The sequence below is a fragment of the Pogoniulus pusillus genome, chromosome 22 (genome assembly GCF_015220805.1).
Source record: "Pogoniulus pusillus isolate bPogPus1 chromosome 22, bPogPus1.pri, whole genome shotgun sequence".
Taxonomy (NCBI): Eukaryota; Metazoa; Chordata; class Aves; order Piciformes; family Lybiidae; genus Pogoniulus; species Pogoniulus pusillus.
This window is the reverse complement of record NC_087285.1, coordinates 11240121-11257140: the sequence shown is the minus strand read 5'-3', so window position 1 is coordinate 11257140 and position 17020 is coordinate 11240121. Positions and strand designations below refer to the sequence as shown.

The 17020-nt window shown below is 45.6% G+C and overlaps 1 protein-coding gene across 3 annotated transcripts in view; it reads left to right on the top strand.

Moving 5' to 3' along the window:
* The window catches only part of JAKMIP2 (janus kinase and microtubule interacting protein 2), a 47161-nt gene extending 38434 nt beyond the window's left edge, over positions 1-8727 (top strand). For all 3 annotated transcript variants that reach the window (XM_064161714.1, XM_064161717.1, XM_064161715.1), the window contains 4 exons: positions 120-323; positions 1109-1174; positions 3089-3161; positions 4526-8727. In XM_064161714.1, the coding sequence (XP_064017784.1) occupies positions 120-323; positions 1109-1174; positions 3089-3139 (321 nt within the window). In that variant the 3' untranslated portion in view covers positions 3140-3161; positions 4526-8727. The remainder of the gene's footprint in view (positions 1-119; positions 324-1108; positions 1175-3088; positions 3162-4525) is intronic.
* The last annotated feature ends 8293 nt before the right edge of the window (positions 8728-17020 follow it).

The window sequence follows — 17020 nt, the reverse complement described above, 5'->3', positions numbered from 1 at the left end:
CACTTGAGCACAGGGACCACTTCTTGTGCAGGTGCCTGAATCTGTCACCAACCCTTCAGTTCCCACTTGTTTTAAATAATGTTTCATCTCTAACTGGCTTTTGGTATTGCATCAACCAGAGGATCCAGGAGCTTGAAGCCACCTTGTACAATGCTTTGCAGCAAGAAACGGTGATAAAGTTTGGGGAACTACTCACTGAAAAACAGCAGGAAGAGCTAAGGACAGCAGTGGAAAAGCTAAGACGTCAGATGCTGAGGAAAAGCAGAGAATATGACTGCCAGATACTTCAGGAAAGGATGGAGCTGCTCCAGCAGGCTCATCAGGTAAGAAAAGGAGTGAAGCCCATGTGTATTGTCTCAGCTTTGCAGTATAAGAACATAGGCTGAGATCAAATTTAGGCAAGCTCCGTCCAGCTCACGAGGGAGCCTGTTTTATACTTTGTCTTTACTGTGTACCTGAATACATGTGACATGAGCTTATGGAGGATTGTTTTGGCATGCTTTGAGTCCTGAAATTCCAAATGAAAGGTCTCACCCAGAATTCTGTCCACGTAAATCTACCTTTGCACTAAACACGGTCATCCCCAGTTGCTTGCCAGGGCAGAAGAGGAGCTGTCTGATTGCTTCTAAAGACTATACCTTGTTTATAAGCTACATCTGGCCTGCTTGTGACAGAATCAGTGTTGTTGTAGTATTGTGGACTTCTATAATTTCAGATCTAATAACAATACTACTTTAATCGTTTTTCAACCTCTCAAACTAAGAGAAATCTTAATGAATCATGAGGTAATTATAAAGAGTATGACCTTATGCTTCCTATCTATTTAACACAGGCTTTATATAAAACAGACAGTGTGAAACAGATCCACTGTTGATTTTCATTTCCAGCATTTGAGGATGCAGTCATATATATGCAGTGACATATTTTGAGCACATGGTAAAGTTGTGGTTAAGCAGGATTAGTAAAGTCATGGTACTACACAAGATGACTCTGCACAAGAAATGGATTTGTTAGTTTCAAGGCTTTTGAACATTTGGAAATTGCTACTTGTTCAACAGAGCAAATGTACTGAGAATTTAGTTTGTATGCTTTCTTCTTTGATTTCCAGAGAATACGAGATCTAGAAGACAAAACTGACATCCAGAAGAGACAAATTAAGGATCTGGAGGAAAAGGTTGGTTCTGTTACACTTCTGAAGTATGCTGGTCAATTTTTTTGAAAGTAATGATCTAGTTCTCTTGAACTTCTTAACTGTTTTGTTTAGCTGAATCAACTGGGAGCTGCTGCTGGTGTTCTGCTGTGCTTTCTTTTCAATTTGTGTTTCAGGATGTACAGATTTAATCTTAGAGTCTCCTCCACAACATTCCATTTTAAGAAATAAATGCTCAACATTTTGAATTCTAGTGACTGATACTCTATACCAAATGTTGAAGCCTTTACGTGGCTGATAAATGCTGTTGGTAGACAGGCAATACTTCCACCAGAGGCAGGATGAGGGTAGCAAGCAGGAATCACTGAATGAAACTGAGTGAAGATTTGAAGATTGTCCTTGTCTGACAGGACTAGCAGGTTCTGACACTGTCTTCTTTAAGGAAGCTTGTAATTGACTATGCAATATGAATATGGTACCCAAATCTTGCTCTTACACTGAACTGGTAAAGAACTATACATACACACTCTTCATATATACATGTATATACACACACACTGTCTCCAGCAGTATGCACTGCATATTCGTGGTGAACAAGGCCAACTCCACCACATGGAGTTTTGCTCCTTCTAGAGAGGTGAGACTGTTGAAAAAAGATCATAGTATGGGCACCGTGGCTGCTGCCAGTAGTGTCTTCTCTAGATATGCCAGACTGGTGCAAGGTGCATCTCCAGTGGTAGCCTGCCTGCAGTAAAGTGCATCTCTAGTGGTAGCTTGGCTTGCATAAGGTACATCCCCAGTGGCAACCTGGCCAGTGTACTTAGGTTAGTAAAGATAATGTCCATGTGTTGGCTATACTATGAAATATTGGCTGTGTCAGTACAGTGACAGCAGTGCTAGAGAATCATTTAGAATCACAGAATCAGATAGAGTTGGAAGGGACCACAAGGATCATCTAGTTCCAACCCTCCCTGCCCTGGACAGGGACACCCTACCCTAGAGCAGGCTGCCCACAGCTTCATCCAGCCTGGCCTTAAACACCTCCAGGGATGGGGCCTCAACCACCTCCCTGGGCAACCCATTCCAGGGTCTCACCACTCTCATGGTGAAGAACTTCCTCCTCATGTCCAGTCTGGACTTACCCATTTCCAGCTCTGCTCCATTCTCCCTAGTCCTGTCACTCCCTGATCTCCTAAAAAGTCCCTCCCCAGCTTTTTTACAGGCCCCCTTCAGATACTGAAAGGCCACAATAAGATCACCTTGGAGCCTTATTTCAGCTTATCTGTGTTCCTACAGTGGGCATAATGCAAAACTTGATGCACATAATTATTTCTGCTTTTCTGCCAGTGTTTTTGTGATACAAGGACTCAGTGGTAATCTGTGATCAAACTAAAACAAACAAAGGAAAACTTACACCATGGCTGGATGAGACCTTAAGTAGAAGATTTTTTTTAGTGTTAATTTTCAAAAGAGCTTTCAACTTCCCAAAATTCACATCTCAGAAGGCAAAACATTCATGATTAAAATGAGACATTGAAAAAAATATTATTGAACATTTAATGGTTAGGGTTTGACATTATGTGTGTGTGTGTGTATATTCCCAAGCTATTTCCAGCATGGATTGCAGGCACCATTTAAAAATGCACTTAAAAATGCTACTCTTACTATTTTTATGTCCCATTTTGTGACCTCAGTCAACCTGTGGTGGTTCATAATGACAGTTACACCTCAGGCTCTCAATATGATGCCAATTGTAATTCATCACCAAAAGTACTGAGATCTGTTTTTTAAGCCTGAGAGGTGCAGAAGTAGCTATGGACATACAGTGTTTTCTGAACACATAGTTATTCTAACTGTCCTACAGAGTGCAAAAATGATCCAGATGTTTCCAATGCCATGACCTTTAGTTTTTTACACAATCTTCTTTTTCTTCTGCAGTTTCTCTTTCTATTCTTGTTCTTCTCTCTTGCCTTTATTCTTTGGCCTTGATGTCAATGTGCCTCTTGGAAAGGTAAGACTATTTTGTTTCCTTCCTCAAAGCTAGCACTTCTTGCACAGAGCTGAGGATCACATCCTTGTGTGTTCTTGTGTATGTCTGGAGTCAGAAAATTCAGCAGGTCATCAGTCTGTAGTAGCTCACAATGGGGGGTCCTCACACTGCTGAGCTGCCACAGGGAGTTGCAGTCAAACCAGTACCATTCAACAGGCCTTTGCGAGTGAGCTGCCAAAGCTTGCTGCTGATGCTAAACTATTCAGTGCAAGCGAACTGCCAAAGCTTGCTGCTGATGCTAAACTATTCAGAACTGTAAAAATAAAAGCTAACAAGAATTTCATAGTATCAAACAGCTGAGAGAATTGCAGGTGAAATTTACTGTTGGCAAATTTCTCTGATATGGGAACAGACCCATGGTTCTTACTCTGTCTCTTGGCTCTGGCTTGAGCTGTGCTAGTTGAATAAATTCTTCTGCCTTCACATGAGGCAAGGTAGAGAATACAGCTATGTGTGAAAGATGTTTAGCCATGCCCTTTCACTGTTTCTCTCGGTGCAGTCTTTGTTTCCAGGTGCAATTCAAGATATTGTAACTAAACACGTGGGTCCTCTGATGAGTTTGCCTTTTCCCTCTATGGGAGTCACAGATGGTGCTTTCTGGTTTTCTCCTTTCCCAGGGCAAGCACAGCACTCACTGCTGTACTTTGCAGATAAGGAGGGGACAAGCATGAGTGAAACCATGTGCAGGAACATAGAGCACATAGATCAGCAGCTCTCTTAATTCCTATTTGTGTGGGATTTTCCTACCTCCATATTTTCTGTTCACACTCACTTATTAGTGATCACATCAGGCAGTCTGGTCTGCATGGATTTTGCACTCAGTGAATTTTACTATGTACACTTCAATGCTGAGAGAACAAAACAGAGTTATTCCCTTTCCCCCCTGGTTTCAAATCTGAGAGCCACAGGTAGTTTCTACAGGCAGTGAAGGCGTCCTCAGAGCAGTTTGTGTTTTCCTCAATGCTGTGTTAACCAGAGTAGCCATAGCACCTACTCTCATGTCTCCTGTCACTGGTGAAATTTAGGCAGCTTTGGTTCAAGAGTTATTGAGACTAGTGCATAAATGTTTATGCCTGCAGGGACTTCTATGGACCAGAGGGTTGTGCTTTGTAGGGCTAAATGGACAGCCAAAATGCCCTGAATTTTCATAAATGCCTGCCATATGGACAAACAGAAAGAGTTCAGCACTTGAAACTGTAAGAACAGAGCTTTTCAACTTCTGATTGACAGACCTACATTCTTTTCAACTGGGGCAAGTAGGCAGAGGAAATTGTCACTTACCTGATACAAATGTTGTTCTTTTCTCTTTTTTTTTTTGTTTTCAGAGTGCCCGACCACACAGATATATCCTTATAAAGGCAAATGCTTCCACCCCCCCCAATGAAGAGAACATTGTTTACACCTATTTAAAAAAGTATAAAAATGAACAACCTGTAGCCAAGACTGCAACCACCTTGTATTTTAAAGCCATCACTCAAGATTTGTTACTTGACAGTTCCTGTCTAAAGCTATGATATATGCTGCATCTAATGAAATTGTATATGTTGAAATTACAAACGGGGAAGGAAAATAACCTGTGAATCTACGTCACATAGGAAGAACTTAAAGGGAAGGAACCACTTTCAGCTGATCAAGTCAGTGTGTCTTGGGCATGGAACCAAAGTTACAACAGAAAAATCTATCCCTGCTGTGCAGGGCACTCGTTTCAATGTGACTCTGTCATCCCACGAATGGATCGAAAGTTAACAGGACAGAGCAGGAGAAACATGAGCCGTGGAGAGATGCTGACAACAAAGCATTGGGTTTGAACTGTCTGGCTGTCTCACTGCAAGGACTCCTCTTCTCCCTCTTTGGTTTGAACCTCAGGAACAAATGACAGCTGCAATGTGGGGAGAAGAAAGAAAAATGGTGTTCTGTTTTATTGCAGGATAGGCAGGACAGGGCACCACGTTTTGGTGCTTGAGCTCATAACAAAGCATCACCTTACTCGGCAAAGGAAGGGACGGAGAGGGTGTCTGGCCTAAGGAGGATCTCTGACAGAGTTGTAGCCTTATCTCTCTTCACCCTCCCTCCACGAAGAACAGCCTGTCTACTGTCAGATACTTTTCATACTCTTTCAAGACTGCCATTGAGATAATAATGACTACACGGGTTTACTATTTGAATAATACACTGAGGATAACTGGATTGAACCTACAGAGTAGCTTCTGAAGAGTAAAGGAAATATGTTGGAGGATAGAGGGGAGAAAGCCAACCCTCTTGTCCTTATGGTACGATGCAGAAAGCATCAGCTTCCAACTGTTTTGCCCCAGCCTGGGAGAAACGTTTTGGTTTGGCTTGTCTAACTAACTTTGTTGGCTGGCTTCCCAATCAATGACACATAAGCCAAAAATGGGGAAAAGCTGTGTGAACACATCCTTGTTAGAAGTAAGAAGTATGGCTAGTCTGTGTAGATTTTTCCACAGTTAGGAATAACTAGAAGTAGTTTGCATTTCAGAGCATCCCTTGCCTCTCCCATCACAAAGCCTGGAACCCAGTACTGGTGCCTCCCTGAGGTGTCACAAATCCATGATCCTCTGCCCTCCACAGTCAGTAAGAAATAAACCCTGAGGAATGTCACGCCTGCAGCAAACACTGCAAAAGTCCAGTGCCTGCTGGGGTGAGTGCAGCTGCACCCCTCCTCCCTTCCTCACCAAGGTGCTGTATGAGCTATTCGTGGCTGTGCTTCTCTGTGCCTGCCTTCGTTTCCCCGCAATCGAAGTCATGTCTGTTCAGACTTCAGGTTCCAGTGGCAAGGCTCCTCACCTGAGCTGTGTCTTCCATGATGGAGCCTTAATTTTAACTGGGAGAAATGGATGTCTGTATTACAAATCCAGAAAGCTAAGGGCCAGAACGCATCCTGTGCATCATTTAAACCTTCAAAACAGGGCTCACACATACCAACGTCTTACGCACACAGACTCTGCCCATCAGAAGCTTTAAAAGTGCTTTACAAAGAGTCTTTCCTTTCTTTGCTTTTTTATTTTTACAGATGAATCAACCGAGGCACAAAGCAGTGAAGTAACTTGCTACAGCAACTGCAGGTCAAAAGCAGTTCCTTGGCCATAGCAAGGATGGAAATTTCTTTAGCATCAAGGATTCCTGCCCCTCAGAGATGCTTTTTGGCCAGAATAGCCTTTAATTGTCAGTGCACATTCACCCAACTGGATTGTAGTGCTGGGCTCCATTTCTTCACAAAGACTCCAAACCCTCTTGTTTCTTGCATGCTCTCAGATTGTGTTCCCCTTCCACCAAAGGTTAGACGCTATTAGCAAGTGTTTTTTTTTCTACTCCTTAAAATTAATTTAAATTACAGAATGACTACATCTTCTTTAAGCAATCTGCTTCAGGCAAGAGGTTTCCTGAATTCTGCACCAACTGTATGTTTGTGGATTCATTCTATTATAAACAGACTTGTGGGCAGCTGTGGTAAATGAATACAAGTATGTTGCATGCTCTTTGTTCAAATACTTTCCCCCTTGCAGCAGACTCTGTGGATGAGGCTGGCCCAAACCTATATGTGCTTCCCAAGAGTGCTGCTAGCAGCTCACCCCTGAAATGCTGGAGTCCAGGTCCTTTGAGAGTCCTATGACATTAGATTACTAAGCAACTTTACAACACCTTATTAGCTACAAAAAGAGCATTTTCTTCTCCAGTTATTCCCTCTTCCCCTCTCACTCCTCCTATCCCTTGTAGCTCCTGCTCATTTCATGCCACTTGGTTGCAGTGTTCTGCTAGGATATAGAGGCTAGATGCTGCTTTCCTAGCATGAAGGCCAGCAAGTAAAGCTTGTGCTCTTCCTGTGGAAGAGTGAGCAGCACCTCTTTTCTGTGATGATGAAAGAACTTCCACCTCTCTTTCAGTTAAAAGGGAAGAGGAAGATTAGAAACCAAGCAATCATAGGGAAGGTTCATGGCACAGACAGAAATCAGAAGACACCTGGCTGATCTCGTGACAGGCTTCATCGCTGAGGCCCTCTGAACTGTGCTGCACAAATCTTAATTAATTTCTCCTTTTTGTCTAATTGCCCTTCCCTTACTGCTCTGCACATATACACCTGCAGGTGCCCCATGTTCAAGGGCTGGGGGTAGTAGACAGTCCACAGCTTATCTTGGTCTTCAAACCTAAAAGATGGTGGTGTTCCCTCAGAGAGCTGCACGACAGCTGCTTTGCTCTCCTTGCAGCCTAATGCAAGCCATGCCTAAAACACACTTGCTGACAGGAGTAATGTAAACTTCCTGCTGTCAGCTAGATCCAAATGAGTTTGACCTTTGTGTATATATATATACATGTACCCATATAATAACGTATGTATATGTACATATATATACATATATATGCATATATCTATTCCCTATTGTATATAGTAAATTGTTGCTATAGCTTATGAACGTATACTTCCAATCTAGGTATGGGGAACTGAATCCTGACTTGTTTAGCTGCCACAACTGACACACTCCTCATGGTTTAGTTTTACATCTCATGGGCATCTAGTATTTGGGTCTGTTTTTTTGGGGTCTGCCCCTTTCTCTGTCTCAAAGCTGTTTGTCTAGGGCTTCCTGCTGTTCCCCACGTCCCCTCAAACAGCGTATTACAAATCCTCCCTCAAATTAGTCACTGCAGCCAACCTCTCCTCTGCAAAACCATCCAGCAAATAAAAATCAATTTATGGCAGCCTTTGAGGGCAGCAGATACAGCCCTGAGTTCCTCCATCTGTCTGCCCTAGGCTGCAGCAGGAGTGCCAGCACTCCCAGCTCCCTGTACCCTCAGAGCCACGTCATGTCAGCTTGATCAGAGTCTGAACTTGATGTTGGGTTTTTTTTCCACTGACCACGTCAGGAGTTTCTCAAGACTATTCATTGAAGCACTTCAGATGAGGGCCTAGTTAAGTGAGGTGCATTTAGGCAGCTGGGGTTGCAGAAAGAAACAGGGCTTCTTGCAGTATCATTGCCTGGCTCACAGCTCCAGCCTCTCTTGTTGATGTGTCTGGAGAACCATGGAAGCTTTTTTGTACATGTATTTAATTTTCCAGCTCCCTGCCCTCATCTCAGTGGGAAACCTCCTGTGAACCCCCAAAGCTTTCTGTTCCATGGCTTCCCACAAAGATTGAACAGGCCAGGCTCTCCTGCTCACCGGGGCAAGGTTCAGTAAACAGCCACACAGCTGCTGGTGATTCAAAGGGTTTTCCTTTTCCCTGCCCTCCCTCACATCAGCACCTCTGTGTGTTTTTATATCTGCTTTTTGTTCCCGGTTTTCTGATGTCTATTCCAGAACAGAATTGTAAATGACTGGCAAAACGACCCTTTGATAAACACTGGACATGTGTCTGTACTATATGTATTCATGTGTAGAAGAGAATCCTTATTGTATGTAAAGTTTTATGAATGGTTATTTTTTAATTTATGTATTTAATATAGGATTCAATGACCTCTGGTGTTTTAGTTTGTATAAAAAAAAAATAAAACAGCAGCATTTTTAAAAAACAGGATCTCACTTTACACTCACAGAGATGCTCCGTGTCTGTCTGTGATCTTTTGGGAGGAACCATGCTAAAGCTGGTCACCGGAGTCGCCTTGACCGGCTGGTACCTAGGGGCGACACAGGGGCGAGCAGCAGGTTTGAACGCGAAGTCCTCGGTGCACATCCCGGAGTGGAAGGTGATGAAGGCAGGCAGGCGGTTTCCTCGGTGTGAATTTATGGGGGTTTGCTAGCCCTGTGCAGAAGAATCGCAACAAAACAAAAAAAAAGGAAAAGCAAGCTGCTGTCTTTTCGGTCGATGGGAGGAACTAGTGTGTGGGCATTCCCGTTAGCTTCTTGCCCCAGTATAAAACAAACGGCATTGGGCTGTCTCTCGTTATCCAGAGCCTTCCAAAGCTGCTCGGCACTGGATAGAGCCTTTGTGTCTTCCTCCCTGTGAGACGTTGGCCGGGATCAAGCTCCGCTCGACCTTCGCTGTGGATAGGCGTCAGCGGCGCGGCTACAAGCTGCGTCTCCACTGCGCTGCTGTGGCCGAGGAGCTGCTACTGCCGCGCTCCACTCAGCCGCCAGAGGGCGCCACTGCCGCCCGTCACTCACCGCCCCGGCGGCGTCCTCGGTATCGTCTGCAGTCGTTGCCCTCAGTCTCGCAGCCGCCCCTGAGCAGGTGTCACTACTGCGGGACCCTGCGGGCAGAGGGTTACCTGCTTGGCGCTGCCCGAACGCAGGAACGAACGCGTTGTGCCGAGCCCGCGGCCGTTACCGGCAGCAATCTGCCGGCAGTGGGTGGGAGCTGCAGGAAAAGCTGGAGGGTCCCTTTCTGTAGCCAAGACTTGGGAGACCCCATCCTGGGGACTGCGTTCAGTTTAGGAGGGACAGGGATCTGCTGGAGAAGGTCCAGCTGAGGGCTGCAAGGATGATCAGGAGACTGGAGCACTGCCTTATGACGAGAGGCTGAGGGACCTGGGGAGTTTTAGTCTGGAGAAGGCTGAGAGGGGACCTAATAAATGTCTATAAACATCTGAGGGTGTCAGGGGTGGGGGGACAGGCTCTGCTCACTTGCTCCCTGTGATAGGACAAGGAGCAATGGATGTAAGCTGCAGCACAGGAGGTTCCACCTCAACACAAAGGGAAACTTCTTTACTGTAAGGGTCATGGTGCACTGGAACAGGCTACCCAGAGAGGTACATTATGGCACTGGTCTGTCGGGGGGGGTTGGATTCGATGATCGCTTTGGGTCCCTTCCAACCCCTGACATGCTGTGATCCTGTGAAACCTTGGGAACCACTTACTGGAAGCTCATCAAAGTGAGAAACTCAAACCAAACCAGTAGCAGTGGTGATGGAAAGCTGGGTGGTGATGGAAAGCTGAATGTTTATGCCAGACCTGGCCATCTTCAGGTGCTGGTGATACTTTCCACCATCACTACCAGTACTAAATCTGTATATTTTGTGTTTTAAAGCTGTCATTGCCTATGGAAATTGCTCCTCTGCTACCATATCTGTGCCATTTCTCATCTTAAGATGAACTTTAAATTGTCACCGAAATGGGGAGTAAAACTATAGCCCTGGTGTCAGCACTAATGGGCAGGCATTAACTTCTTACAGAGCAGGGCAGGTCTGAGTGCTGGGCTTATCCCCACAGAGCCAGCACAGCAGCTGATGTTTCGCCTACACTTCATGTTTACCCTTCCTAATCATCCACAGGTTTGTCTGTCGCTGCCTTCCCATTGAAGCTTCAGCTTCTCTACATTCACTGCAAGTGAGGGGTTTTGTTTTGGGCAGGGCTATTCTAGCCAGGAGCTGTGTGGTTTAGTATTGATCTAATGAGGCTGGTTTAGCCTGGGACCCTATTTTGGAGCCAAACGCTGACTGTGCTATTTAGTAGCTCTTTTTAAAATGTCCTTATCTAGACTGTTTCAACTCTCAAGGAGCATTCGGATCAGAAGTCCTTTTCCTCGTTGTTCCATTCTGTGCCCCAAAAGAACAGTTTAACCCTGAGCTTTTTCAGTAACAAAATGGTGATTACTGGTAATGATGACTCCTGCGTATGACAAAGAACAAAGCTGCTGCTGGGGAGTCTCCTGTAAGCACTGAGAGAAGCCAAGACACCCTGATAGCTGCACAAAACTTGAAAACCTGCCCAGGCCTGTCAGGATACAAGATTAATGACTCTGAACTTCAGGCTCCTTTTCTGGCTTTATGGATTGTTACTGAAAAGGTTTAGACTGGCCAGTAGAACACAAGTTTTCACTCAAACTGTGCTGAGCTGCTAGCCCTGGCTACCTGCAAGGCTCAGGAAACTGTCCCTCTTTGGGAGCCTTCTCTTGCTCAGAAGAACAGACTGGGCTTGTCCCACTTCTTCTGCTGAGGCTTTCAGTTTCATATAGAATCTTCATGATGGGAACTGGGGCAGCAGTGAACAGCAGTGCTTTTATTGTGCTTATTGTCAGAGAGACAAAATATTATGCAGCCCTACTTGGGAAGCCCATAATCCCAGAAGTGAAAGGCAACACAGCCCTTGGGAGCTGTGTGCATGGCAGAAAAGAGCTTTTGGAAGGAAATGGCCAAGGAAAATCTTAGTGGAGAAATGGAAAGCACATCTTGAAACTGCAGAGTCATAGCCAGAAGTGCTTAGCTCAAAGAATGAAGACATAGTGCAATGAAAGCAGCCTTGGTGTCAAAATCTGTGGTCTGATTTTGCCATCTTCTGTGCACACCTGGAAGCATGGCCATCCCAGAGGTCATTTTAATGACAAGAACTCTGACACCAGAGTTTGGATCCAGAACTTGCTGGGTGTTTCTCTGGAACAGCTGCAAGACAATAGAAAGGATGGGACAATGCAAGGGACTCCCAGACCACATAAACTATGGTCAAGAGAGGGCAGGTGTTGTGTGAGTCTGTCTCTGGTACCTGACAGCACTTGACCTCCACTCAGGTAGAACATACCCTGGTAAGATGGTTTGGTGGTGGCCAGAATCAGGCTGTTTGTGCTACCCCTAAGGAATGTTCACTTCATCCTGTCTTTTATCGTTAAGTAGGGCTTTGGTGAGAAGAGGACTGAACTGTATTAGAGGTGCATCTGTCAGGGCAGGCATGGCCAGTGCTCATTGCTTGTGGAAAGGGAGTATGGCTGCATGCTAGAAGGTTTCTGTGTTGTCTCTGGAGCCCACGTGGATGGCAGTAGTTTTCCATTGTTTGGGAGACTGTCTAAACATAGTAAAAGCCCTTGTCACTGGCAACATGCCATGTGCTCTGTCTTTAGGGGGGCCGAGTTTCTAAACATGGCAGAAAAACATGTTTCAAAGCCCCATTCCTGCTTAGGCAGAGGAGCATCCCACAACTTGTGCCACACTGACAAGAAGACACTGTGTAATGTCTGCCCTGGTGCCTGGCCATCAAGCGATGGCCATGAAGAGCCTGCTTTGTACAATAAAGTCCTGTGAAAACCATTTTAGAAGCCTGGAGCAGGGCTGAGACTAGAGATATAATGATTTCAGTGTGTACAACAGATGGAGACTTTAGGGCATGGAGCCACTAATCTATGGATTACAGACACCCTAATTATAGGCTGACACTTACCATTTCTGCACTCGCAGATGAGGGAGAATCTTGCAGATCTGAATGCCATGTTAGGGATAACTAGGGAAGGAAAGAGATTGGAAAATGTAACTGTACCAAACTCTTGCTCCTTTGTGCCTTGGAATGCTGCATGGAGTTTGGGTCTATTGAAGATCTTGAAAAGAAGACAGTGGTGCTGGAAGAGATCCAGGAGAGTCTGGCATGCATACTCAAAGACATGGACCACAGCTGCACCCAAACAGGCTTCTCAGCCACAGGCACTCCCTCAAGGATGAACCATTGGTCAGTCAGTCACACATCTGTCAGCATGAAGAGGGGAGTCTGTAAGAACCAGTAATAAAATCAAATCTTCAGCACCTCCAGACCACCAGTCTTGATATTAACTGCAATACCAGTTCCAGAATGGCCCTGTCTTATTGACTCCTGGCCTTGGAGGAGGTGAAAACTGCATGCCACAGCTACTGAGAGGAATCTTGGCAAGCTAGGTTAGAAGCTGAGACTTAATAAGTGAATCTCAGTCAGCTCACAAGACAGTGTTTGTTCTGTGAATAAAGAGCACCCAGAGCTCTCCTGCCAAGCTTTACCTAAAAATCACACAAATATGCACAATTATTAGATTCTGATCCTCACAGAACCTGGGGACATGAATCCTCATTAACCAAGGTGGCTTGAAAAAACAATCTCAATACTGTAAAAAAAAAAAAAAAAGAATTAAAAATTGCATTGCTTCTCATCTGGTTTACTTTAGATGCCTAAACCAAAGTTGCTGAGCTATTGCATTCCTGGTTGATGTCCTACATGAAATCATATTATTAAGTCCAGAGGCCCACCTGACTGTTCTCTGGTCCGTGTTTCACCATCGCTACAGCAACGACCACAACAGCTTTGCAAACCCCATTGTTCCTTTTGGGTTTCTTCCTGTCCACACTCCTCCCTCCCATGGTTCCTTCCAGCTACGGCTGGGACAATTTACACTGCCTTCAGGCACTGATTCTTTAGGTATCAGAGACTGAGGAGGCAAAGATAAGTCAAGAATAGTGAGAAAGAGTTGGGCAGACAGTGAACAGAGGAAAATCTTCAGCACAACCTTGGGCAGGGCACAACCAGAGCAGCACAAAGCCTCACCAACAGCTAATACAGGATTATTTCCCACAATAAGAATATTATCTGGTGATTAGTCTCTCCCAAGGCTTGTTTGAAGCTGGATATCTGATGTCAGTCGAGTGTTTTGCTGTTGTGGGGTTTCAGCAAGTGAGCACAAGTCAGCAAGAAGGTTGTGTTCTGGTCATGCTTCAGCCAGCAGGAATGGCTCTTGAGCGTTGTTCCTGCTGATTTACAGGTGTGACAAAGAGAACAGCCCAGCCAAAGGCTCCAGAGAAGATTGGTAAAAAACTGGCAGGAAAGTCAGCTCACTGCCTGAGCCCTGTGCTAATGTGTTGCAGATATCTGAGGCCAAGGCACGAAGGCTGGGGTAGGAGGTGCTTGTGTCTGTCATTTTAGCATTTTGGTGTGAGAAATGTGACAGGGAAGTGTGATTTTACAAATTCAAACCAATAATGGAATAGGAAAAGTAGAGTCACCTCCCATACCCGCCTTAAAATATGACCACAAGTCCCAAAGACACCTTGAGCTATGCTGATAAAAACTTTGTGATGAAAATTTTAGCAGGAACATGAAGAGTGACTGCCAAAAACTATGAAAGCCAAAGCTTGTCCATGCTTGGCTTTAGCAATTATGAAATGACTGAGAGGCTGAAATCTGACGTTGTTTTGGAAGCAAGTCGCTAGAAATTGTTCTGGAAGTGGTTTCCTAACAATTCACATCGTAAAGAAGTGACCCAGTGGGCAGTGAAAGCAGTTAAAAGCTCTCCTCGTGCAGAAGGAGCAAAGCCATCAGCTGAAGTTGGCGGTCAGGCCATGCCTATGCCAGCGGCCGTGGGGCTCTGCCTGCTCTCTGCTGTCACTGTGCCCCGCGTGGATGCCACCAGCCAGCAAGGGGGAGGCAGCTGATGGCTGCGCTGGACGCCGGTTTCCTTCCTGCAGTCAGCCACACGGTGATGATCTAACTGCTCCAGAATGCCTTCGAACTGCAGATGCGCAGCCTGGTCCCCACCCACAGCAGACATCAGCTGCAGACAATGCTGCCTCGCTGGGAGGACGTGCAGCCCTCGACATGAACTGTTCTGCAATGCTCCTGCTCAGCATCCAGCAGTTACATCCACAACTGGCCACGGCTGCCTATCAGTACTCCTTGGAGGGGAAGACGCTTCTCTCTGTTAAAGACACAGCAGAAACTCCTGGTGTGCTTTCCTGCTGTAGTCTTAACTGAGGCTGCAGTGAAGCCACACTGAAGGGTCAGCGTCTCTTTGGCTGAGCTCCACAGCTGCTCATTAGTGGCTGCTCGCACCCAGGTGATTTAAGATCTTCTCTTTGTGAACTAACTGCAAGACAAGTGCAGTGAGGATTAATTAATGAGTGGCTCATTAATTTTTATTTCTTTATAATTGCCCTAATTATGTTATGTGGATTCAGAGATTTGAATGGAAAGCTTCTGGAACTGAAAGTCTTTTGTCTGTACACTTTTTGTATGTTTTCAACCATCCCAGAAGTTTAGAGATGTTAACCTGGCACAAAACAAGATTATTCTGCTTCATATGGTCCAGGGGAAACATGATGAGCTTCACTTCCTGAAGCCAGATAAAGCAGGTCTGAAAGCCTCCTTTCTCCCCCATCAGGGAATTCTCTGCCACTCCAGAAAGTTCGTTAGCAAAAGACAACATTTTTCAACAGCAGTCTCCAAGTTAGGGATCAAAGATCCTGTCCAGGCACAAAGAGAACACAACTGGATGTTTTCTTAGGATTAACGGAGAGTTTACACTGGAAGAGGAGGAGGGCAAATGGCAGATATGGAGGCACTCAGCACACATGAAAGAGTCTGGTTTCCTTAGGAAACAAGAGCAGAACTGTGTGAATGAAACTTGGTCAAATTCAGCATGCTCATTCTGTCAAGTAGCACTGGCTGCTGTTGTATCTTGGGTTCTGAGTTTGCAAGCTGTGATTCTGTCTTTAACTTAAAACCATGGAATCATTCTAGACAGCATAAACAGTATTAATCATAAATGCACAATGTGTGAAATGTTTTTTTCTCAGGATCCCCTCAGTCAGGATGTTTTAGGGCAGGGTTAAGGCCCATATGTGACATGTTTGTAAAGCAAGCCAGGGAAAAGCAGTAGGCAGCTGTGTGAGCTGGAGTGAGTACAAGTACCCTGAGCTATTCTGAGCTTCAGAAGTGATGCTCAGAAAGCACTCTATAAATCTCCCCACCCAGAACCAAGATACACATTCAGTCAAGATTGTTGTCAGGCAGAGCTAGAAACCAGCAGTGTTGTGCTTTCCCTGTAACTTCAGAGAATGAATGAGACAAGAATGGCAATATCCACCAAGGAGCATAATAAAAACACAACCACCTACAGCAGTTTGGATTCCTTTGTATACGAAACAGGGAACTTTTTAAAATGATCAGTTCCCCAAAGGTTTGATTCTTGGAGCACAGCTGTGCATCCACACCCCTTTGTTTGTGGGTTCCCTACATAGCCGTGTGCCCAGGCTGGAGTGCAGTGGATGGGCAGGACATGTGTGTGCAGTGGGATGCCACTCCAGGAGGGATTTTCTGCATTGCTATTGCTGACTCCTGTGTGCACCCATGGCACTCACTGATCTCCTGAAACTTTTCAGCTGTCAGATGAACTATGATGATTAAATTCATTCCAATTATTTTTATGATGTGTTTTGGCCATCACTGACTCACATAGACTCATAGAAGCAAGCAGGTTAGAAGAGATCTCCAAGATCATCCAGTCCAACCTAGCACCCAGCCCTAGCCAGTCAACTAGACCATGGCACCAAGTGCCTCATCCAGTCTTCTCTTGAACACCTCCAGGGACAGTGCCTCCACCACCTGCCTGGGCAGCCCATTCCAGTGCCAATCACCTTCTCTGACAAGAACTTCCTCCTAACACCCAGCCTATATCTCCCCCAGCACAATTTGAGACTGTGTCCCCTTGTTCTGCTGCTGCTTGCCTGGGAGAAGAGACCAACCCCACCTGGCTACAGCCTCCCTTCAGGTAGTTGTAGACAGCAATGAGCTCTGCCCTGAGCCTCCTCTGCTGCAGGCTGCACACCCCCAGCTCCCTCAGCCTCTCCTCACAGGGCTGTACTCCAGGACCGTCACCAGCTTTGGCGCCCTCCTGTGGACACCTTCCAGTACTGCAACATCTCTCTTGAAATGAGGGGCCCAGAACTGGACACAGCACTCCAAGCGTGGCCTGACCAGTGCTGAGCACAGGGACATAATAACCTCCCTTGCCCTACTGGCCACACTGTTCCTGATACAGGCCAGGATGCCATTGGCTCTCCTGGCCACCTAGGCACACTGCTGGCTCATGTTCAGCTACTATCTACCAGTACCCTCAGGTCACTTTCTTCCTGGCTGCTCTCCAGCCACTCCAGCCCCAGCCTGTAGTGCTGCTTGGGGTTGTTGTGGCCAACAACCTGCAAAACCCTGCACTTGGCCTTGTTAAATCTCATCCCATATGTACCAGAAAGCTGAAGGTAAATGTAGCTTATTATTAACCCTCAGAGCTATGTGCTTACCTGAAAGAACATGCTTTGGGAAACTTCCACAAGACCTCTAGCTGATCAGAAGGCGATGTGTCTGATGCCTGA